Genomic DNA, 15,109 nt, shown 5'->3' with positions numbered 1-15,109 from the left:
ATGTCTAAGAGCGGCAAAGGTGAGGAAGGTACATTCACAACAACACCAACACTCATATAATGTTTGTCTTGCAAAGCTGTGTTATCCTCTTGGGATCTGGTTCAGGATGGTTTGTGTGCAGATTGTTTTAGCTTTCATCAGGGGTTATTGAAAAATACAAGGCAGATTCAGGTGCAGATGGATCCACCTTGGGCTATGTTTGCACAGACTTTATCCAGTATAGCTAGGAGGAAGGTCTCAGCTCAGTGGATATAGCTGAGTTAATTAAAGCTATGAAAGCCATTCTGTTCTTAGAGGAATAAACAGAGCCTGTGTTAAAAACCAAGGCACCTGTGTTTTAAACGTCCCAAAACGGTTAAGACTGAGTTTCTGGGGTCAGATCAGCTGGCGGAGATCATGGAAGAGGCTCGGGCTATGCCCAATAAGTTTAGAATTCCTAAGATATTGAATTCCAATTATCCTCTTCCAGCTGGTGATTGTTTAAAAAGAGAGGCTGCTCCTAAAGTAGATACGCATGTAATTCGATTAGTGCGAAAATCTACGTTACCTTTGCCTTCAACATCATTAAATTATGTCACGGATAGGAGAGTGGATGGTTTTCTAAAAACCATTTTTTTCCCTGTCTGGGTCAGTCATAAGGCCAGCCATGGCTTCAGCTTGGATGGCAAAGGCAGTGGCTGCCTAGGCTGATGCATTGGAGTTTTTTTTTTTTTCCAATAGCGTCTAGAGAGCAAATATAGCACATATAAAACAGGCTGCAATGTTCTTGGAAGAAGCAGCATTGGATATGGGTACTATTGCCTCCAGGGCATCAGCTTCAACAATAGCTGCTCGCAGAGCAGTTTGGCTACGTACGTGGAAAGCGGATTCAGAATCTAAGAAGGTTTTGGAATCTTTGCCCTTTTCTGGAGATATTCTTTTTGGTAAATAATTTACAGATTCTGGAGTCAGAAGCAGACTCCAAGAAGGTCAAGTTTCCTTCCACATACAATTTCAAACCTAAAGTTCTGGCTTTACGGCCCTTTCAGTCTCAAGGTAAAGCTAAAGGAAAAAGTGATGGCAAGCAGCCCCAATACAACAAGTCTGGTAAGACTAAAAAGCATTGGGCTACCAGAGGACCGGTTGGGAAAACAGATGAGCCATCAGCCTGATGGTGCGGGCCTCCACCCGGGGGACCTCAGAGTGGGGGTGCGGACTTCTTCACTTTGCATAGATCTGGCAGCAGTCTACAACAGATGCCTGGGTGCAGGAAGCGGTAGTCACTCCAGTTCCTCCTGCACAACAAGTACAGGGTTTTTACTCCAACCTGTTTTTAGTTCAGAAGCCAAATTGGTAATTTCGACCCATTCTCAATCTCAGTGCTGAACAAATACATTTGGGTACCTCTGTTTCACATGGAGATGTTACGTTGCGTCATTTTGGCCATGGAGCTAGGGGATTTTATGGTATCCCTGGATATACAGGATGCTTACCTGCATGTTCCGATAGAACTGTCCCATCAGTGCTATCTAAGGTTCGCTATCCTCCAACAGCATTTTCAGTTCCTACCTTTTTGGGTTGGCCACAGCCCCCAGAGTATTTACCAAGATTATGGTGGTAATGGCAGCTTATCTCTGCCTGCAGGGGATAAGAATATTTACATATCTCAACTATATCTTAATCCTGGCGCAGGAATTGCTCTTATGTCCTCTGCAACAGAACAAAATGTAAGTTGCTCAAGTCAATTAGGACATACAGTTCAGGTGCATGAAAGGGAGGGAGTAGTCTGCGCTAGAAATACATTGGGGATAAACCCCTGGTGTCCCCCAGCACACCAGTTCCCCCAGGATTGGTGGGGCTGGGCTGCTTTGGGGTAGCACACTATGAGATCTTATTTATCACCCCCTTAACACATTTATTAATCCTTTTGGTCTTTTAATTTCACTTTCACTAGTATATTAATTTTTGTATATAGATTTTGTTTTCCTTTATTAACACATACTAATACTTTACCTTCTTGCGTTATGTTGCCCTGGGGTTAGCTGGCCTTTGCCAGTTTGTGGGGTTCTACACCTCAGGCCCAGACCTAGAGTTAGGGACCACCAGCATCAGAGGAGCCTTGTCGGGGCCTGGTGGCTTATACGTTTGCAAACTGTATGTAACGAAGATCGCTGGATTTCTTTTATATATATATATCTAACGTCCTTGAGGATGCTGGGACTCCGTAAGGACCATGGGGAATAGACGGGCTCCGCAGGAGATAGGGCACTTTAAGAAAGCTTTGGACTCTGGGTGTGCACTGGCTCCTCCCTCTATGCCCCTCCTACAGACCTCAGTTTTACACTGTGCCCAGAGCAAGATGGGTGCACTGCAGAGAGCTCTCCTGAGTTCTCTGCCTAGAAGGATTTTTGTTTGGATTTTTTTCTACTTTTTTACAGGGAGCACTGCTGGCAACAGGCTCCCTGCATCGAGGGACTGAGGAGAGAGGGGCAGACCTTCTTGTCTAAGATAGGCTCTGCTTCCTCGGCTACTGGACACCATTAGCTCCAGAGGGGGTGAACACAGGTTCTTACTGGGCGTCCACCCCCAAAGCCGCGCCGCCGTTCTCCTCACAGATCCAGAAGAACCGAAGTCAGAAGACATCAGGCGGCAGAAGCCTTCAGCTTCACTGAGGTAACGGACAGCACTACAGCTGTGCGTCATTGCTCCCATACACCTCACATACTCCGGTCACTGTAAGGGTGCAGGGGGGGGGGGGGGGGCGGCGCCCTGGGCAGCAATATAACACCTCTATTATGGCAAAAGACAATATACATGTACAGGTGGGCACTGTACATGTATATAAAAGAGCCCTCGCCATATGTTAGTAAGTTTGAGCGGGACAGTAGCCCGCCGCCGAGGGGGCGGGGCTTCTCCCTCAGCACTCACCAGCGCCGTTTTCTTTCCACAGCACCGCTGAGAGGAAGCTCCCCGGACTCTCCCCTGCTTACAAACGGTGAAGGGGTGTTTAAAAGAGAGAGGGGGGGCACATATTTGGCGGATAACATATTATACAGCGCGGCTGGGGGGAAAACATTTTGTGTTGGTCTCCAGGGTCATTGCGCTGGGGTGTGTGCTGGCATACTCTCTCTCTGTCTCTCCAAAGGGCCTTGAAGGGGATACCGTCTTCAGAAAAAAGGTTCCCTGTGTGTGTGAAGTGTCGGTACGCGTGTGTCAACATGTTTGACGAGGAAGGCTCGCTTAATGTGGAGGGGGAGTGCTTGAATGTCATGTCGCCGTCGGCGACACCGGAATGGGTGGATATGCTGAATGTCTTGAATGCAAATGTCAATCTATTGCATAAAAGGTTAGACAAGGCTGAAGCTAGGGATCAGTCAGGTAGCCAGTCCATGCCTGTCCCTGTGGCGCCAGGCCCTTCGGGGTCTCAGAAGCGCACCATATCCCAGATCGATGACACAGATACCGACACGGATACTGACTCCAGTGTCGACTATGAAGATGCAAAATTACAGCCGAGGGTGGCAAAAGATATTCGGTACATGATTATTGCCATTAAAGAGGTTTTGCATATTACTGAGGAACCCCCTGACACGAGGGTACACATGTATAAAGGGAAAAAGGCTGAAGTCACCTTTCCGTCCTCATTTGAACTGAGTGAATTGTGCGAAAAGGCTTGGGAATCTCCGGATAGGAGACCACAAGTTCCCAAAAGGATTCTTGTGGCGTATCCTTTTCCACAAACTGATAGGATACGATGGGAATCTTCGCCTAAAGTAGACAAGGCGCTGACACGCTTGTCCAAAAAGGTGGCACTGCCTTCTCAGGATACTGCTTCCCTCAAGGATCCTGCTGATCGCAGGCAGGAAATTACCATGAAGCACATTTACACTCATTCAGGTACTATTGTTAGACCGGCTATGGCATCGGCCTGGGTTTGTAGTGCGGTTGTGGCATGGGCAGATTCCTTATCTACGGAGATTGACACCTTAGATAGGGATGCCATTCAAATGACCATAGAGCATATCAGAGATGCTGCCCTGTATATGAGAGATGCTCAGAGAGACATTTGTTTATTAAGCTCCAGAATAAATGCTATGTCTATTTCTGCTAGGCGGCTTTTGTGGACCCGACAGTGGACGGGAGACGCAGATTCAAAGCATATGGAGTCCTTGCCTTACAAAGGGGAGGAGTTGTTTGGAGACGGCCTCTCGGACCTTGTCTCTACTGCTACGGCTGGTAAGTCGAATTTCTTACCTTATGTCCCCCCGCAGCATACAAAAAAGGCACCTCATTATCAAATGCAGTCCTTTCGTTCCAATAAAAACAAAAAGGTACGGGGATCGTCCTTTGTTGCCAGAGGGAAAGGCAGGGGAAAGAAGCTGCACACAGCTAGTTCCCAAGAGCAGAAGTCCTCCCCTGTGTCTGCAAAGTCCACCGCATGACGCGGGGGCTTCCTGGGGGGAGGCAGATCTAGCAGGGGCTCGTCTTCGGTTTTTCAGCCACGTCTGGGTTCACTCGCAGGTGGATCCGTGGGCATTAGAGATTGTTTCTCAAGGATACAGGCTGGAATTCTTAGACTTGCCTCCTCGCCGTTTTTTTCAAGTGTGCTCTGCCGGCTTCCCCGTCAGAGAGGGAGCTAGTGTTGGCAGCAATCCAAAAATTGTATATTCAACAGGTGATTGTCACAGTTCCTCATCTCCAGCAAGGAGAGGTATATTACTCAACCCTGTTTGTGTGTCCTGAAACCGGACGGTTCGGTCAGACCCATTTTAAACCTAAAATCCCTGAACCTGTACTTGAAGAGGTTCAAGTTCAAAATGGAATCACTCAGGGCGGTCATCGCCAGCTTGGAGGGGGGGGATTGGATGGTGTCCCTGGACATAAAGGATGCTTACCTTCATGTTCCGATATTCCCCCCTCATCAGGCGTTCCTGAGATTTGCAGTGCAGGACTGTCGCTACCAATTTCAGACGTTGCCGTTTGGGCTGTCTACGGCCCCGAGAATTTTCACCAAGGTAATGGCGGAAATGATGGTGCTCCTGCGCAGGCAGGGGGTCACAATTATCCCATACTTGGACGATCTCCTCATAAAGGCGAGATCTCGGGAGAAGTTGCTGGACAGCGTGTCTGTCCATGAAGACGTTGCAGTTACACGGCTGGATTCTTAATATACCGAAGTCCCAGCTAGTCCTTACAACGCGTCTAACTTTTTTGGGCCTGATTCTAGACACAGACCAGAAAAAGGTTTTTCTTCCTGTTGAAAAGGTTCAGGAGCTCATAGCCCTGGTCAGGAACCTATTAAAACCAAAACAGGTTTCAGTGCATCATTGCACGCGGGTCCTGGGGAAGATGGTGGCTTCATACGAGGCCATCCCTTTCGGCAGGTTCCATGCGAGGACTTTTCAATGGGACCTCTTGGACAAGTGGTCCGGGTCCCATTTACAAATGCATCGAAGGATCACCCTGTCTTCCAGGACCAGGGTATCTCTCCTGTGGTGGCTGCACAGTGCTCGCCTACTAGAGGGTCGCAGGTTCGGCATTCAGGACTGGGTCCTGGTGACCACAGACGCAAGCCTCCGAGGGTGGGGAGCAGTCACACTGGGAAGAAATTTCCAAGGTCTCTGGTCAGATCTAGAGACTTGTCTCCACATCAACGTCCTGGAGTTGAGGGCAATATACAACGCCCTGCGTCAAGTGGAGGAATTGCTTCGGGAAAAAACGGTTCTGATTCAGTCAGACAATGTCACGGCAGTGGCTCATCTAAACCGCCAAGGCGGAAAAAGGAGCAGAGTGGCCATGACAGAAGCGACCAGGATTCTACGCTGGGCGGAAGGCCATGTAAGCGCGCTATCAGCAGTGTTCATCCCGGGGGTGCACAACTGGGAGGCGGACAACTGGGAGGCGGACTTCCTCAGCAGGCACGACCTGCATCCGGGAGAGTGGGGACTTCATCAAGAAGTCTTCGCACAGATCACGGGTCGGTGGGGACTGCCTCAAATAGACATGATGGCATCCCGTCTCAACAAAAAGCTAAAGCGGTATTGCGCCAGGTCAAGGGACCCTCAGGCAGTAGCGGTAGACGCTCTGGTGACACCTTGGGTGTTGAGATCGGTCTTTGTGTTTCCTCCTCTTCCTCTCATACCCAAAGTGTTGAGAATAATAAGAATAAGCAGGGTCAGAACAATCCTCATTGTTCCAGATTGGCCACGGAGGACTTGGTATCCGGAGCTGCAAGAGTTGCTCACAGAAGATCCGTGGCCTCTTCCTCTAAGGCAGGACCTGCTGCGGCAGGGGCCCTGTCTGTTCCAAGACTTACCGCGGCTGCGTTTGACGTCATGGCGGTTGAACGCCGGATCCTAGTGGAAAAAGGGATTCCGGAGGAGGTCATTCCTACCCTGATCAAGGCTAGGAAAGATGTGACATTAAAACATTATCACCGTATATGGCGAAAATATGTTTCTTGGTGTGAGGCCAGAGCTGCTCCTACGGAGGAGTTCCATTTGGGCCGTCTACTTCACTTCCTTCAAACAGGAGTGACTTTGGGCCTAAAATTAGGGTCCATAAAGGTCCAAATTTCGGCCTTATCCATTTTCTTTCAAAGATAATTAGCCTCTCTTCCTGAAGTACAGACCTTTGTGAAGGGGGTGCTGCATATTCAGCCTCCCTTTGTGCCTCCGGTGGCGCCTTGGTATCTTTGTGGTGTTACGTTTCCTCAAGTCACCTTGGTTTGAACCACTCAAAACTGTGGAGTTGAAATACCTCACGTGGAAAGTGGTCATGTTGTTGGCATTGGCTTCGGCAAGACTTGTTTCGGAATTGGCGGCTTTATCACATAAAAGCCAATACTTGGTTTTTCACGTGGATAGGGCAGAGTTGAGGACTCGTCCTCACTTTCTGTCAAAAGTGGTCTCATCTTTTCATGTGAACCAACCTATTGTCGTGCCTGTGGCTACACGGGACTTGGAGGATTCCGAGTCCCTGGATGTGGTCAGGGCTTTGAAGATTTATGTGACCAGAACGGCTAGAATCAGGAAGACTGAAGCTCTGTTTGTTCTGTATGCGGCCAACAAGGTTGGCGCTCCTGCTTCAAAGCAGACTATTGCTCGCTGGATCTGTAATACGATTCAGCAGGCGCATTCTACAGCAGGTTTGCCATTGCCTAAATCGGTTAAGGCCCATTCCACTAGAAAAGTGGGCTCTTCTTGGGTGGCTGCCCGAGGGGTCTCTGCATTACAGTTGTGCCGAGCAGCTACTTGGTCGGGATCTAACACCTTTGCAAAGTTCTATAAGTTTGATACCCTGGCTGAGGAGGACCTCCTGTTTGCTCAATCGGTGCTGCAGAGTCATCCGCACTCTCCCGCCCGTTTGGGAGCTTTGGTATAATCCCCATGGTCCTTACGGAGTCCCAGCATCCTCAAGGACGTTAGAGAAAATAAGATTTTACTTTCCGGTAAATCTATTTCTCGTAGTCCGTAGAGGATGCTGGGCGCCCGTCCCAAGTGCGGACTTCTTCTGCAACACTTGTATATAGTTGTTGCTTACATAAGGGTTATGTTATAGTTTATCGGTTGTACTGAGGCTATGTTGTTGTTCATACTGTTGACTGGGTAGTGTATCACAAGTTATACGGTGTGATTGGTGTGGCTGATATGGATCTCGCCCTTAGATTTACAAAAATCCTTCCTCGTACTGTCCATCTCCTCTGGGCACAGTTTCCCTAACTGAGGTCTGGAGGAGGGGCATAGAGGGAGGAGCCAGTGCACACCCATAGTCCAAAGCTTTCTTAAAGTGCCCTATCTCCTGCGGAGCCCGTCTATTCCCCATGGTCCTTACGGAGTCCCAGCATCCTCTACGGACTACGAGAAATAGATTTACCGGTAAATATATATATATAGTATGATATTATAGGCATTACTGAAACTTGGTGGGATGAATCTCATGATTGGACAGTCAATCTAGAGGGCTATACACTGTTTAGGAGAGACAGACTAAATAAAAAGGGTGGAGGGGTGTGTCTTTACGTGAAGCCGTTTTTAAAACCTAATATATGGGAAGATATTCAGGAGGGGACTGTAGACACTGTCGAGACATTATGGGTAGAAATTGCATGCGGGGAAAAAGGAATAAAAAAGTTAGTATTGGGTGTATGCTATAGGCTGCCTGGTATCAACGCATCTGATGATGAATTGTTATTAAAGCAAATTGAAAGAGCAGCAGGAGTAGGAGACATAGTAGTGATGGGAGATTTTAACTATCCAGAGATAAACTGGAAAAACGATTCATGTGATACTGCTAGGGGCAATATGTTTTTAAACACACTTAATGATAACTACTTAGTTCAACTAATTGAGGAACCAACTAGGTACAATGCAATCTTAGACCTGGTATTAACAAACAATGGGGATTTGGTATCAGGTATTATAGTAGGGGAACTCATAGGAAACAGCGACAGCAATATGGTCACATTCAATATCAGTTTCCATAAACAGCCCTATACTGGCTCAACTAGGACTTTAAACTTCAGCAAAGCAAATTTTGAAAAGATGATGGTATTTTTCAGGGATATTGAATGGGAAGGTTTGTTTTTAGGAAAAAATACTACGGAGAAATGGGAGGTACTAAAATTCCTGCTAGCTAAAAATACACTCAAATGTATTCCTATGAGTAGCAAAAAAAGGAATAAAAATCATAAACCGATGTGGCTTAACAAAAAGATTAAGGAACTTATGAGCAAGAAAAGGCGAGCATTTAAAAAATACAAATCTGACGGGGAAGCAGTCATTTCAGCACTATAAGGAATGTAACAAAATTTGCAAAAAGGAAATAAGAGCGGCTAAAGTAGAAACTGAAAAACTAGTAGCAAAGGAAAGCAAAGCGAATCCCAAAAAATTCTTTAAATACATTAATAGCAAGAGATTAAGGGGTATATGCAATCCCGGGCGAATCGCGCCTTTTTTCCGCCCGTTTAAAAATTCGGCAGCACTCGACAGCCGCAGCCCTGCCGCCGGGACCATGAATTCACCATATGCAATGCATAACGGATTCGACACACCCCTTGGCGGATAACGGCCCAATCGGCGAGTAGTGGGCGTCCTGAATTCGACTTCCCGCCGAAAGCAGCCCTTTATTAGGGCTTGTTTGCTGCGTGCTCTGCAGCCATTTTGTGAACCTGCAGAGAGGTGTGAGGAGGTGCAGAGCTAGCAAATTGGTTGTTTGCTGTGGTATCGTTTGGACACCCCAGCAGGCTTTATTCCAGGACAGACAGGAGGATACCTGTTACCCCGGAGGAGAGCCGTTTTCGGAGCTTTTACAGCATTTGTAGGTAAGTACCACATGTGGGTCTGGTGTTGCATGTATGTGTTTGTGTAGTGGGGGTTGCCATGAGGTGTACATGGGGTGTTTGGGTATGTGTATAGCTCCTGCTTGTTTTGCTGCATTTTTTTTGTGGATTTTTGTGTTTTGGGGTAGTTTTTCACGTTTTTTTTTTTTTTTTTTCTTAAAATGACTTTTTGGGTCTTGCTTTTACATTGGTGTACCTCCAGCATGTGCAGGATTGATTTTTGGCTAGTTTGGGCTGATTTTAGTGTGTGTCGGTAGCAATGCGGTCGACATGTGGTGGTGTTTGTCAAACATGTTTCTTCCCTCCTATTTTAGCTCTGGTGTACCTCCTTTTGTGTGCAGGGATGCTTTTCGGTTAGTTTGGGGTGATTTTGAGCAAGTTTGGTCGGCCATGCGGCCGACATGTGGTGTCGGTTGTATGCCAAACATGTTTTTTTCCTCCTCCTTTTAGCTCTGGTGTACCTCCTGAGTGTGCAGGGATGCTTTTCGGTTTAGTTTGGGGTGATTTGGAGCAAGTTTGGTAGGCCATGTGGCCGACGTGGTGTCGGTTGTATGCCAAACATGTTTTTTTCCTCCCCTTTTAGCTCTGGTGTACCTCCTGAGTGTGCAGGGATGCTTTTCGGTTAGTTTGGGGTGATTTGGAGCAAGTTTGGTCGGCCATGCGGCCGACATCTGGTGTCGGTTGTATGCCAAACATGTTTTTTTCCTCCTCTTTTAGCTCTGGTGTACCTCCTGAGTGTGCAGGGATGCTTTTCGGTTAGTTTGGGGTGATTTGGAGCAATTTTGGTCGGCCATGCGGCCGACATGTGGTGTCGGTTGTATGCCAAACATGTTTTTTTCCTCCTCTTTTAGCTCTGGTGTACCTCCTGAGTGTGCAGGGATGCTTTTCGGTTAGTTTGGGGTGATTTGGAGCAAGTTTGGTCGGCCATGCGGCCGACATGTGGTGTCGGTTGTATGCCAAACATGTTTTTTTCCTCCTCCTTTTAGCTCTGGTGTACCTCCTGAGTGTGCAGGGATGCTTTTCGGTTAGTTTGGGGTGATTTGGAGCAAGTTTGGTCGGCCATGCGGCCGAGATGTGGTGTCAGTTGTATGCCAAACATGTTTTTTTCCTCCTCTTTTAGCTCTGGTGTACCTCCTGAGTGTGCAGGGATGCTTTTCGGTTAGTTTGGGGTGATTTGGAGCAGTTTTGGTCGGCCATGCGGCCGACATTTGGTGTCGGTTGTATGCCAAACATGTTTTTTTCCTCCTCTTTTAGCTCTGGTGTACCTCCTGAGTGTGCAGGGATGCTTTTCGGTTAGTTTGGGGTGATTTGGAGCAAGTTTGGTCGGCCATGCGGCCGACATGTGGTGTCGGTTGTATGCCAAACATGTTTTTTTCCTCCTCCTTTTAGCTCTGGTGTACCTCCTGAGTGTGTAGGGATGCTTTTTGGCTAGTGTGTGTCAGCCATGTTGGGTGTGTCAGCCATGTTGGGTGTGTCAGCCATTGTTGATTTCCAGTATGTGCAGGGATGCTTGTACAGGGTTTTTTTTTTTAAATTTTGATTTTGTGCTTTGGTCCTGCTTGAGAACTGGGGTCCCAGCAGCATGATGTGATTGCATTTAATTATGTAATGTGTTAGATTTTTAAATATATATAATTTTTTTTTTTTTTTTGTCTTTTTAAAACAGAGATGTCAAGGGACAAGCAGCCCCGATCCCCCCTTTCCCCCACCCACTCGGATCTATCCCTGCATAGCAACGAGGAGTGGGAGCCGACCCAGGAGGGGGATACGACCGACCAGGCATGCAGTGACCAGCCGCGGTCGTCAAGGGCCCATGAGAAGACTAAGAAAAAGCCTAGAAGAAAGGTACTGACAACACCTGCAGACACAAATAGCATCCAACTTGACCCACCCTAGTTTGCGCACTGCCATGCACACCTACAGGTATATGTGCGCAATGCCAGGGAAACTGACACTCACAGGTACATACCGATCTTATTAAATGCATGTTTTTTCAATCCCTAAAGGCAAGAAGCCAGCCAGAGGAGCAGTTGGAGGAGGAAGCCTCTGGTGAAGATGCAGGATCGAAAAAGCTGCGTGGCCCCAGATACACTGAGGCGGAAAACTGTGCTCTAGTGGATGGCGTCGACAGGTCCTACGACGTTCTGTATGGACCAAGGGCACAGACCACAGCAGCTAGGACAAAGCGAAGCATATGGGATGCCATCGCGAGCCAAGTCACTGCAGTATCTGGAAACCGCCGGAGCACCAGAAACTGCATGAAGCGGTACAGTGATTGCCGCAGACAGACCAAAAAGAAGATGGGGATTCAGCGCCGACATGAGACCGCTACGGGAGGTGGACCGGCTCTCAACCTGAAGTGGCTACCCTGGGAGAATGTTATTAGAAGGCGCATGAACCCTGCCATGGTCGAAGGAGTTCGCGGAGGTGTGGACTCTAGCCGTCCTGCTGGCTTTCCCGAGGAGGAAGAACCGCCAAGAAGGCGGGAGATAAGCAGTCCAAAAGGAGGCCTGATGGTAAGAATAAATTCAGATGAGCTGTATTAACGAAAAAATAGTTTTGGACTTGCTAATGTGATTATTATTTTTTTAAGACAGGCCTGCCCAGAGGACATCACCTGCGCGCAGGACATCGCCAGCGCGCGGACCGACACCTGCGCAGCAGGCATCGACAGCAGCGCGCGGGCCGACACCTGCGCAGCAAGCATCAGGAGCGCGCAGATCTTCACCTGTGCGCCACAGATCGTCATCGCACAGTTTGTCACCTGTGCACCAGACATCAGCGCACAGAACTTCACCTGTGCGCCATACACCGTCGGCGACCACACCACAAGATGGGCGCCAAACTACAGCTCCTGCGCGCAGGTCATCACCAGATCGTCGTTTCTCCAGGAGCTCAGGGACTGTGACTGAAGAGCCTCAAGACACAACCCTTGTGGACCCATCACCCGATCTGTTTGAGTCTACAGGATTAACAGATGAGACTTTTCTTGGGTTTGAGGACAGCCGTGCAGACGTATCCAGCCAGACCCTTGAAAAGTCTTCAGATACGAGGACAAGTGAAGCTCCTGGAGCAGCGGCACCACAGGATGGAGAAGGTTTGTATTTAATTTGGGGGGGGGGGGGCGGCAGCAGTAGTTTTGTATAGTTTATTAACTTAAACAAAAATTTATTTTGCAAACAGTGGTGCCACGGACCAGCAGCGGACTAGCTTCGGGAATTGGTTCCTACTACAGGCCGGATCTCCTCCTACAGGAGTCGTCAGAGGATGACGAGGTGGAAGTGCAGCAGGCTGCAGTTGCTACATCCCTGTGTGAGTAAATAGAATTGTGAGCCTTCAAACAAATGTATGATGAATGTGTATTACATTTTCTAATTTTCTTTTCAGCTGCCCAAATGCAAGTGGTGGCAGACGCCCAGGAAGGGCAGAATCCCTCAACTGTTCAGAGGGTTCACACCCTGGCATCGGAGATTACTTCCCGCCAGGATACCTACACAAATGTTGTTGGAAGCAGACTGGACAACATTGAGAGGACAATAGTGAAGATGTCAAACAGTCTGCTTGAAATGCAGAAGGCTCTTGCCGACAGCACGGCCACAATGCTACAGGTCAGAATGGAAGATCATAGGGAGACTATGGACGTCCTTCACATTCTGGCCGGCTCGTGGAGAACACAACATGTCTGGCACACAGCAATAACAACATGTCTGAGAGCCATCGACAATCCTCATCCAGCCAACAGCTCATCGCAACCACACTGCAGATGATCTATGACAAGCTCCCAGAACCAGCTCATCAACACGCTGGTGATCCACCATTTCCGCCGTCACAAGCCACAAGGACGCCTCTTACCCTTTCTCAACTACCATCCCAGTACAGACAGTCACAGATGTACCAGGGATATACAGGGATGTACCCCACCCACCAGATGCCTCCACCACCGGCCGCCACATCTACAGCCGCATGGGCACAGAGGCCCAGTCAACGTACTACCCAGCCTCCCAGGACATCGACACCCCACACTCAGGAGGAACACCAGGATCCGGACAGACTTCCACCATAAGCCCGGTCGTATTGTTTTATTTACTTTATATGTTTTTCATGTATCCCTTTCTTCCCCTCCCATTAGTTTTTTTTTTTTTCTTACTATTGTTTTTTCTTTGTTGGGCTTCCCCACCAGTGACCGGGTGCTACCAAGGAGCTTTGTGTAGGCATACATGCGCGGGCATGTATGCGGGCGCGTGTGGTAACGGATGAAAGCTCCTTGTGGCTACATGTATGATGGGCCAAAGAGCAATTCTGATACCACTCTTTTACCCAAAAAATCCTTTTTGTAATGGTGTACAATAGGCTTTCACTGTTGTGTGAATTTACTATTCACTAGTGTGTGTTTTTGGCTTATTCATAGGATTGGGTGGAAAATTGAAGTGGACGGCATAAGTTCGTGTTGTGCGTACCAAGGTGAGTAGAGCAATGTTTCAATGTATATATTCTAGAAACTTTGGACCGCCTGCCTATGTGGAACCACACAGCCCAGCAATGGGTCATGCTGGGCTGTGTGGTTCCACAAATGTTAGCGTGTCAAAGTGCTGACCACTGACGCCACTATTCCACTTTGGACCGCCTGCCTTTGTGGAACCACACAGCCCAGCAATGGGTCATGCTGGGCTATGTGGTTCCACAAATGTTAGCGTGTCAAAGTGCTGACCACTGACGCCACTATTCCACTTTGGACCGCCTGCCTTTGTGGAACCACACAGCCCAGCAATGGGTCATGCTGGGCTATGTGGTTCCACAAATGTTAGCGTGTCAAAGTGCTGACCACTGACGCCACTATTCCACTTTGGACCGCCTGCCTTTGTGGAACCACACAGCCCAGCAATGGGTCATGCTGGGCTATGTGGTTCCACAAATGTTAGCGTGTCAAAGTGCTGACCACTGACGCCACTATTCCACTTTGGACCGCCTGCCTTTGTGGAACCACACAGCCCAGCAATGGGTCATGCTGGGATGTGTGGTTCCACAAATGTTAGCGTGTCAAAGTGCTGACCACTGACGCCACTATTCCACTTTGGACCGCCTGCCTTTGTGGAACCACACAGCCCAGCAATGGGTCATGCTGGGATGTGTGGTTCCACAAATGTTAGCGTGTCAAAGTGCTGACCACTGACGCCACTATTCCACTTTGGACCGCCTGCCTTTGTGGAACCACACAGCCCAGCAATGGGTCATGCTGGGCTATGTGGTTCCACAAATGTTCTTGGGAAAGAAATGAACATGACTTTAGTGTCTTTACTTAATATACTTTTTTTCTTTTCCCCACAGATATCTATCTACACAAGAAAAGAATATAAAGAATAACAAACTACTTTTTTGTTTTATTACCTTTCAATTTTTATTTCAATAATCAAATACAATTTTTCTTCAATACATTTTTAAAAAGAGAAGTTTTCTGTGGTTTTTATTAAAAAATATTTGATATAAAGTTGAATTGTACAGAAGTAGGTCGCCCATGGAACATCAGGGGAACTGTGTCTCTTCACATCCACACCACTTGGGAAGGAAACACCGCAAGACCTGTGGAAGAGAACAGTATGAGGTTCCAGCTAATGGTAAAGTGTCACCCTGGTACTGAAAAGAAGAGGTACAATCAACACGACACAAGCAGGTTACAGTGGGCCCAAATGCAATTCTCCGGCACTTGCGTCACTACACATCCAAACATTCCCTTGACCAGTATTGGTGTATCAGGGAATGATTGGATGTGCAGTTTGGCAAATGCCGGAGGGC

At 48.0% G+C, this 15,109-nt stretch overlaps 1 protein-coding gene across 1 annotated transcript; it reads left to right on the top strand.

The window, feature by feature from the left end:
• LOC134934563 (uncharacterized) lies at positions 1-14,732 on the top strand. The gene is made up of 6 exons (XM_063929977.1): positions 1-28; positions 11,785-11,835; positions 11,913-12,416; positions 12,503-12,631; positions 12,707-13,780; positions 14,645-14,732. Exons 1-5 carry the CDS (start codon positions 1-3, stop codon positions 13,084-13,086), a joined length of 1,092 nt encoding a protein of 363 aa, XP_063786047.1. The 3' UTR covers positions 13,087-13,780; positions 14,645-14,732.
• Positions 14,733-15,109: the final 377 nt, after the last annotated feature.

This window comes from Pseudophryne corroboree, chromosome 6, assembly GCF_028390025.1.
Source record: "Pseudophryne corroboree isolate aPseCor3 chromosome 6, aPseCor3.hap2, whole genome shotgun sequence".
NCBI classification, from domain to species: Eukaryota; Metazoa; Chordata; class Amphibia; order Anura; family Myobatrachidae; genus Pseudophryne; species Pseudophryne corroboree.
Note: the sequence above shows the minus strand (reverse complement) of the source record. Positions and strands in the feature narration are given on the sequence as shown.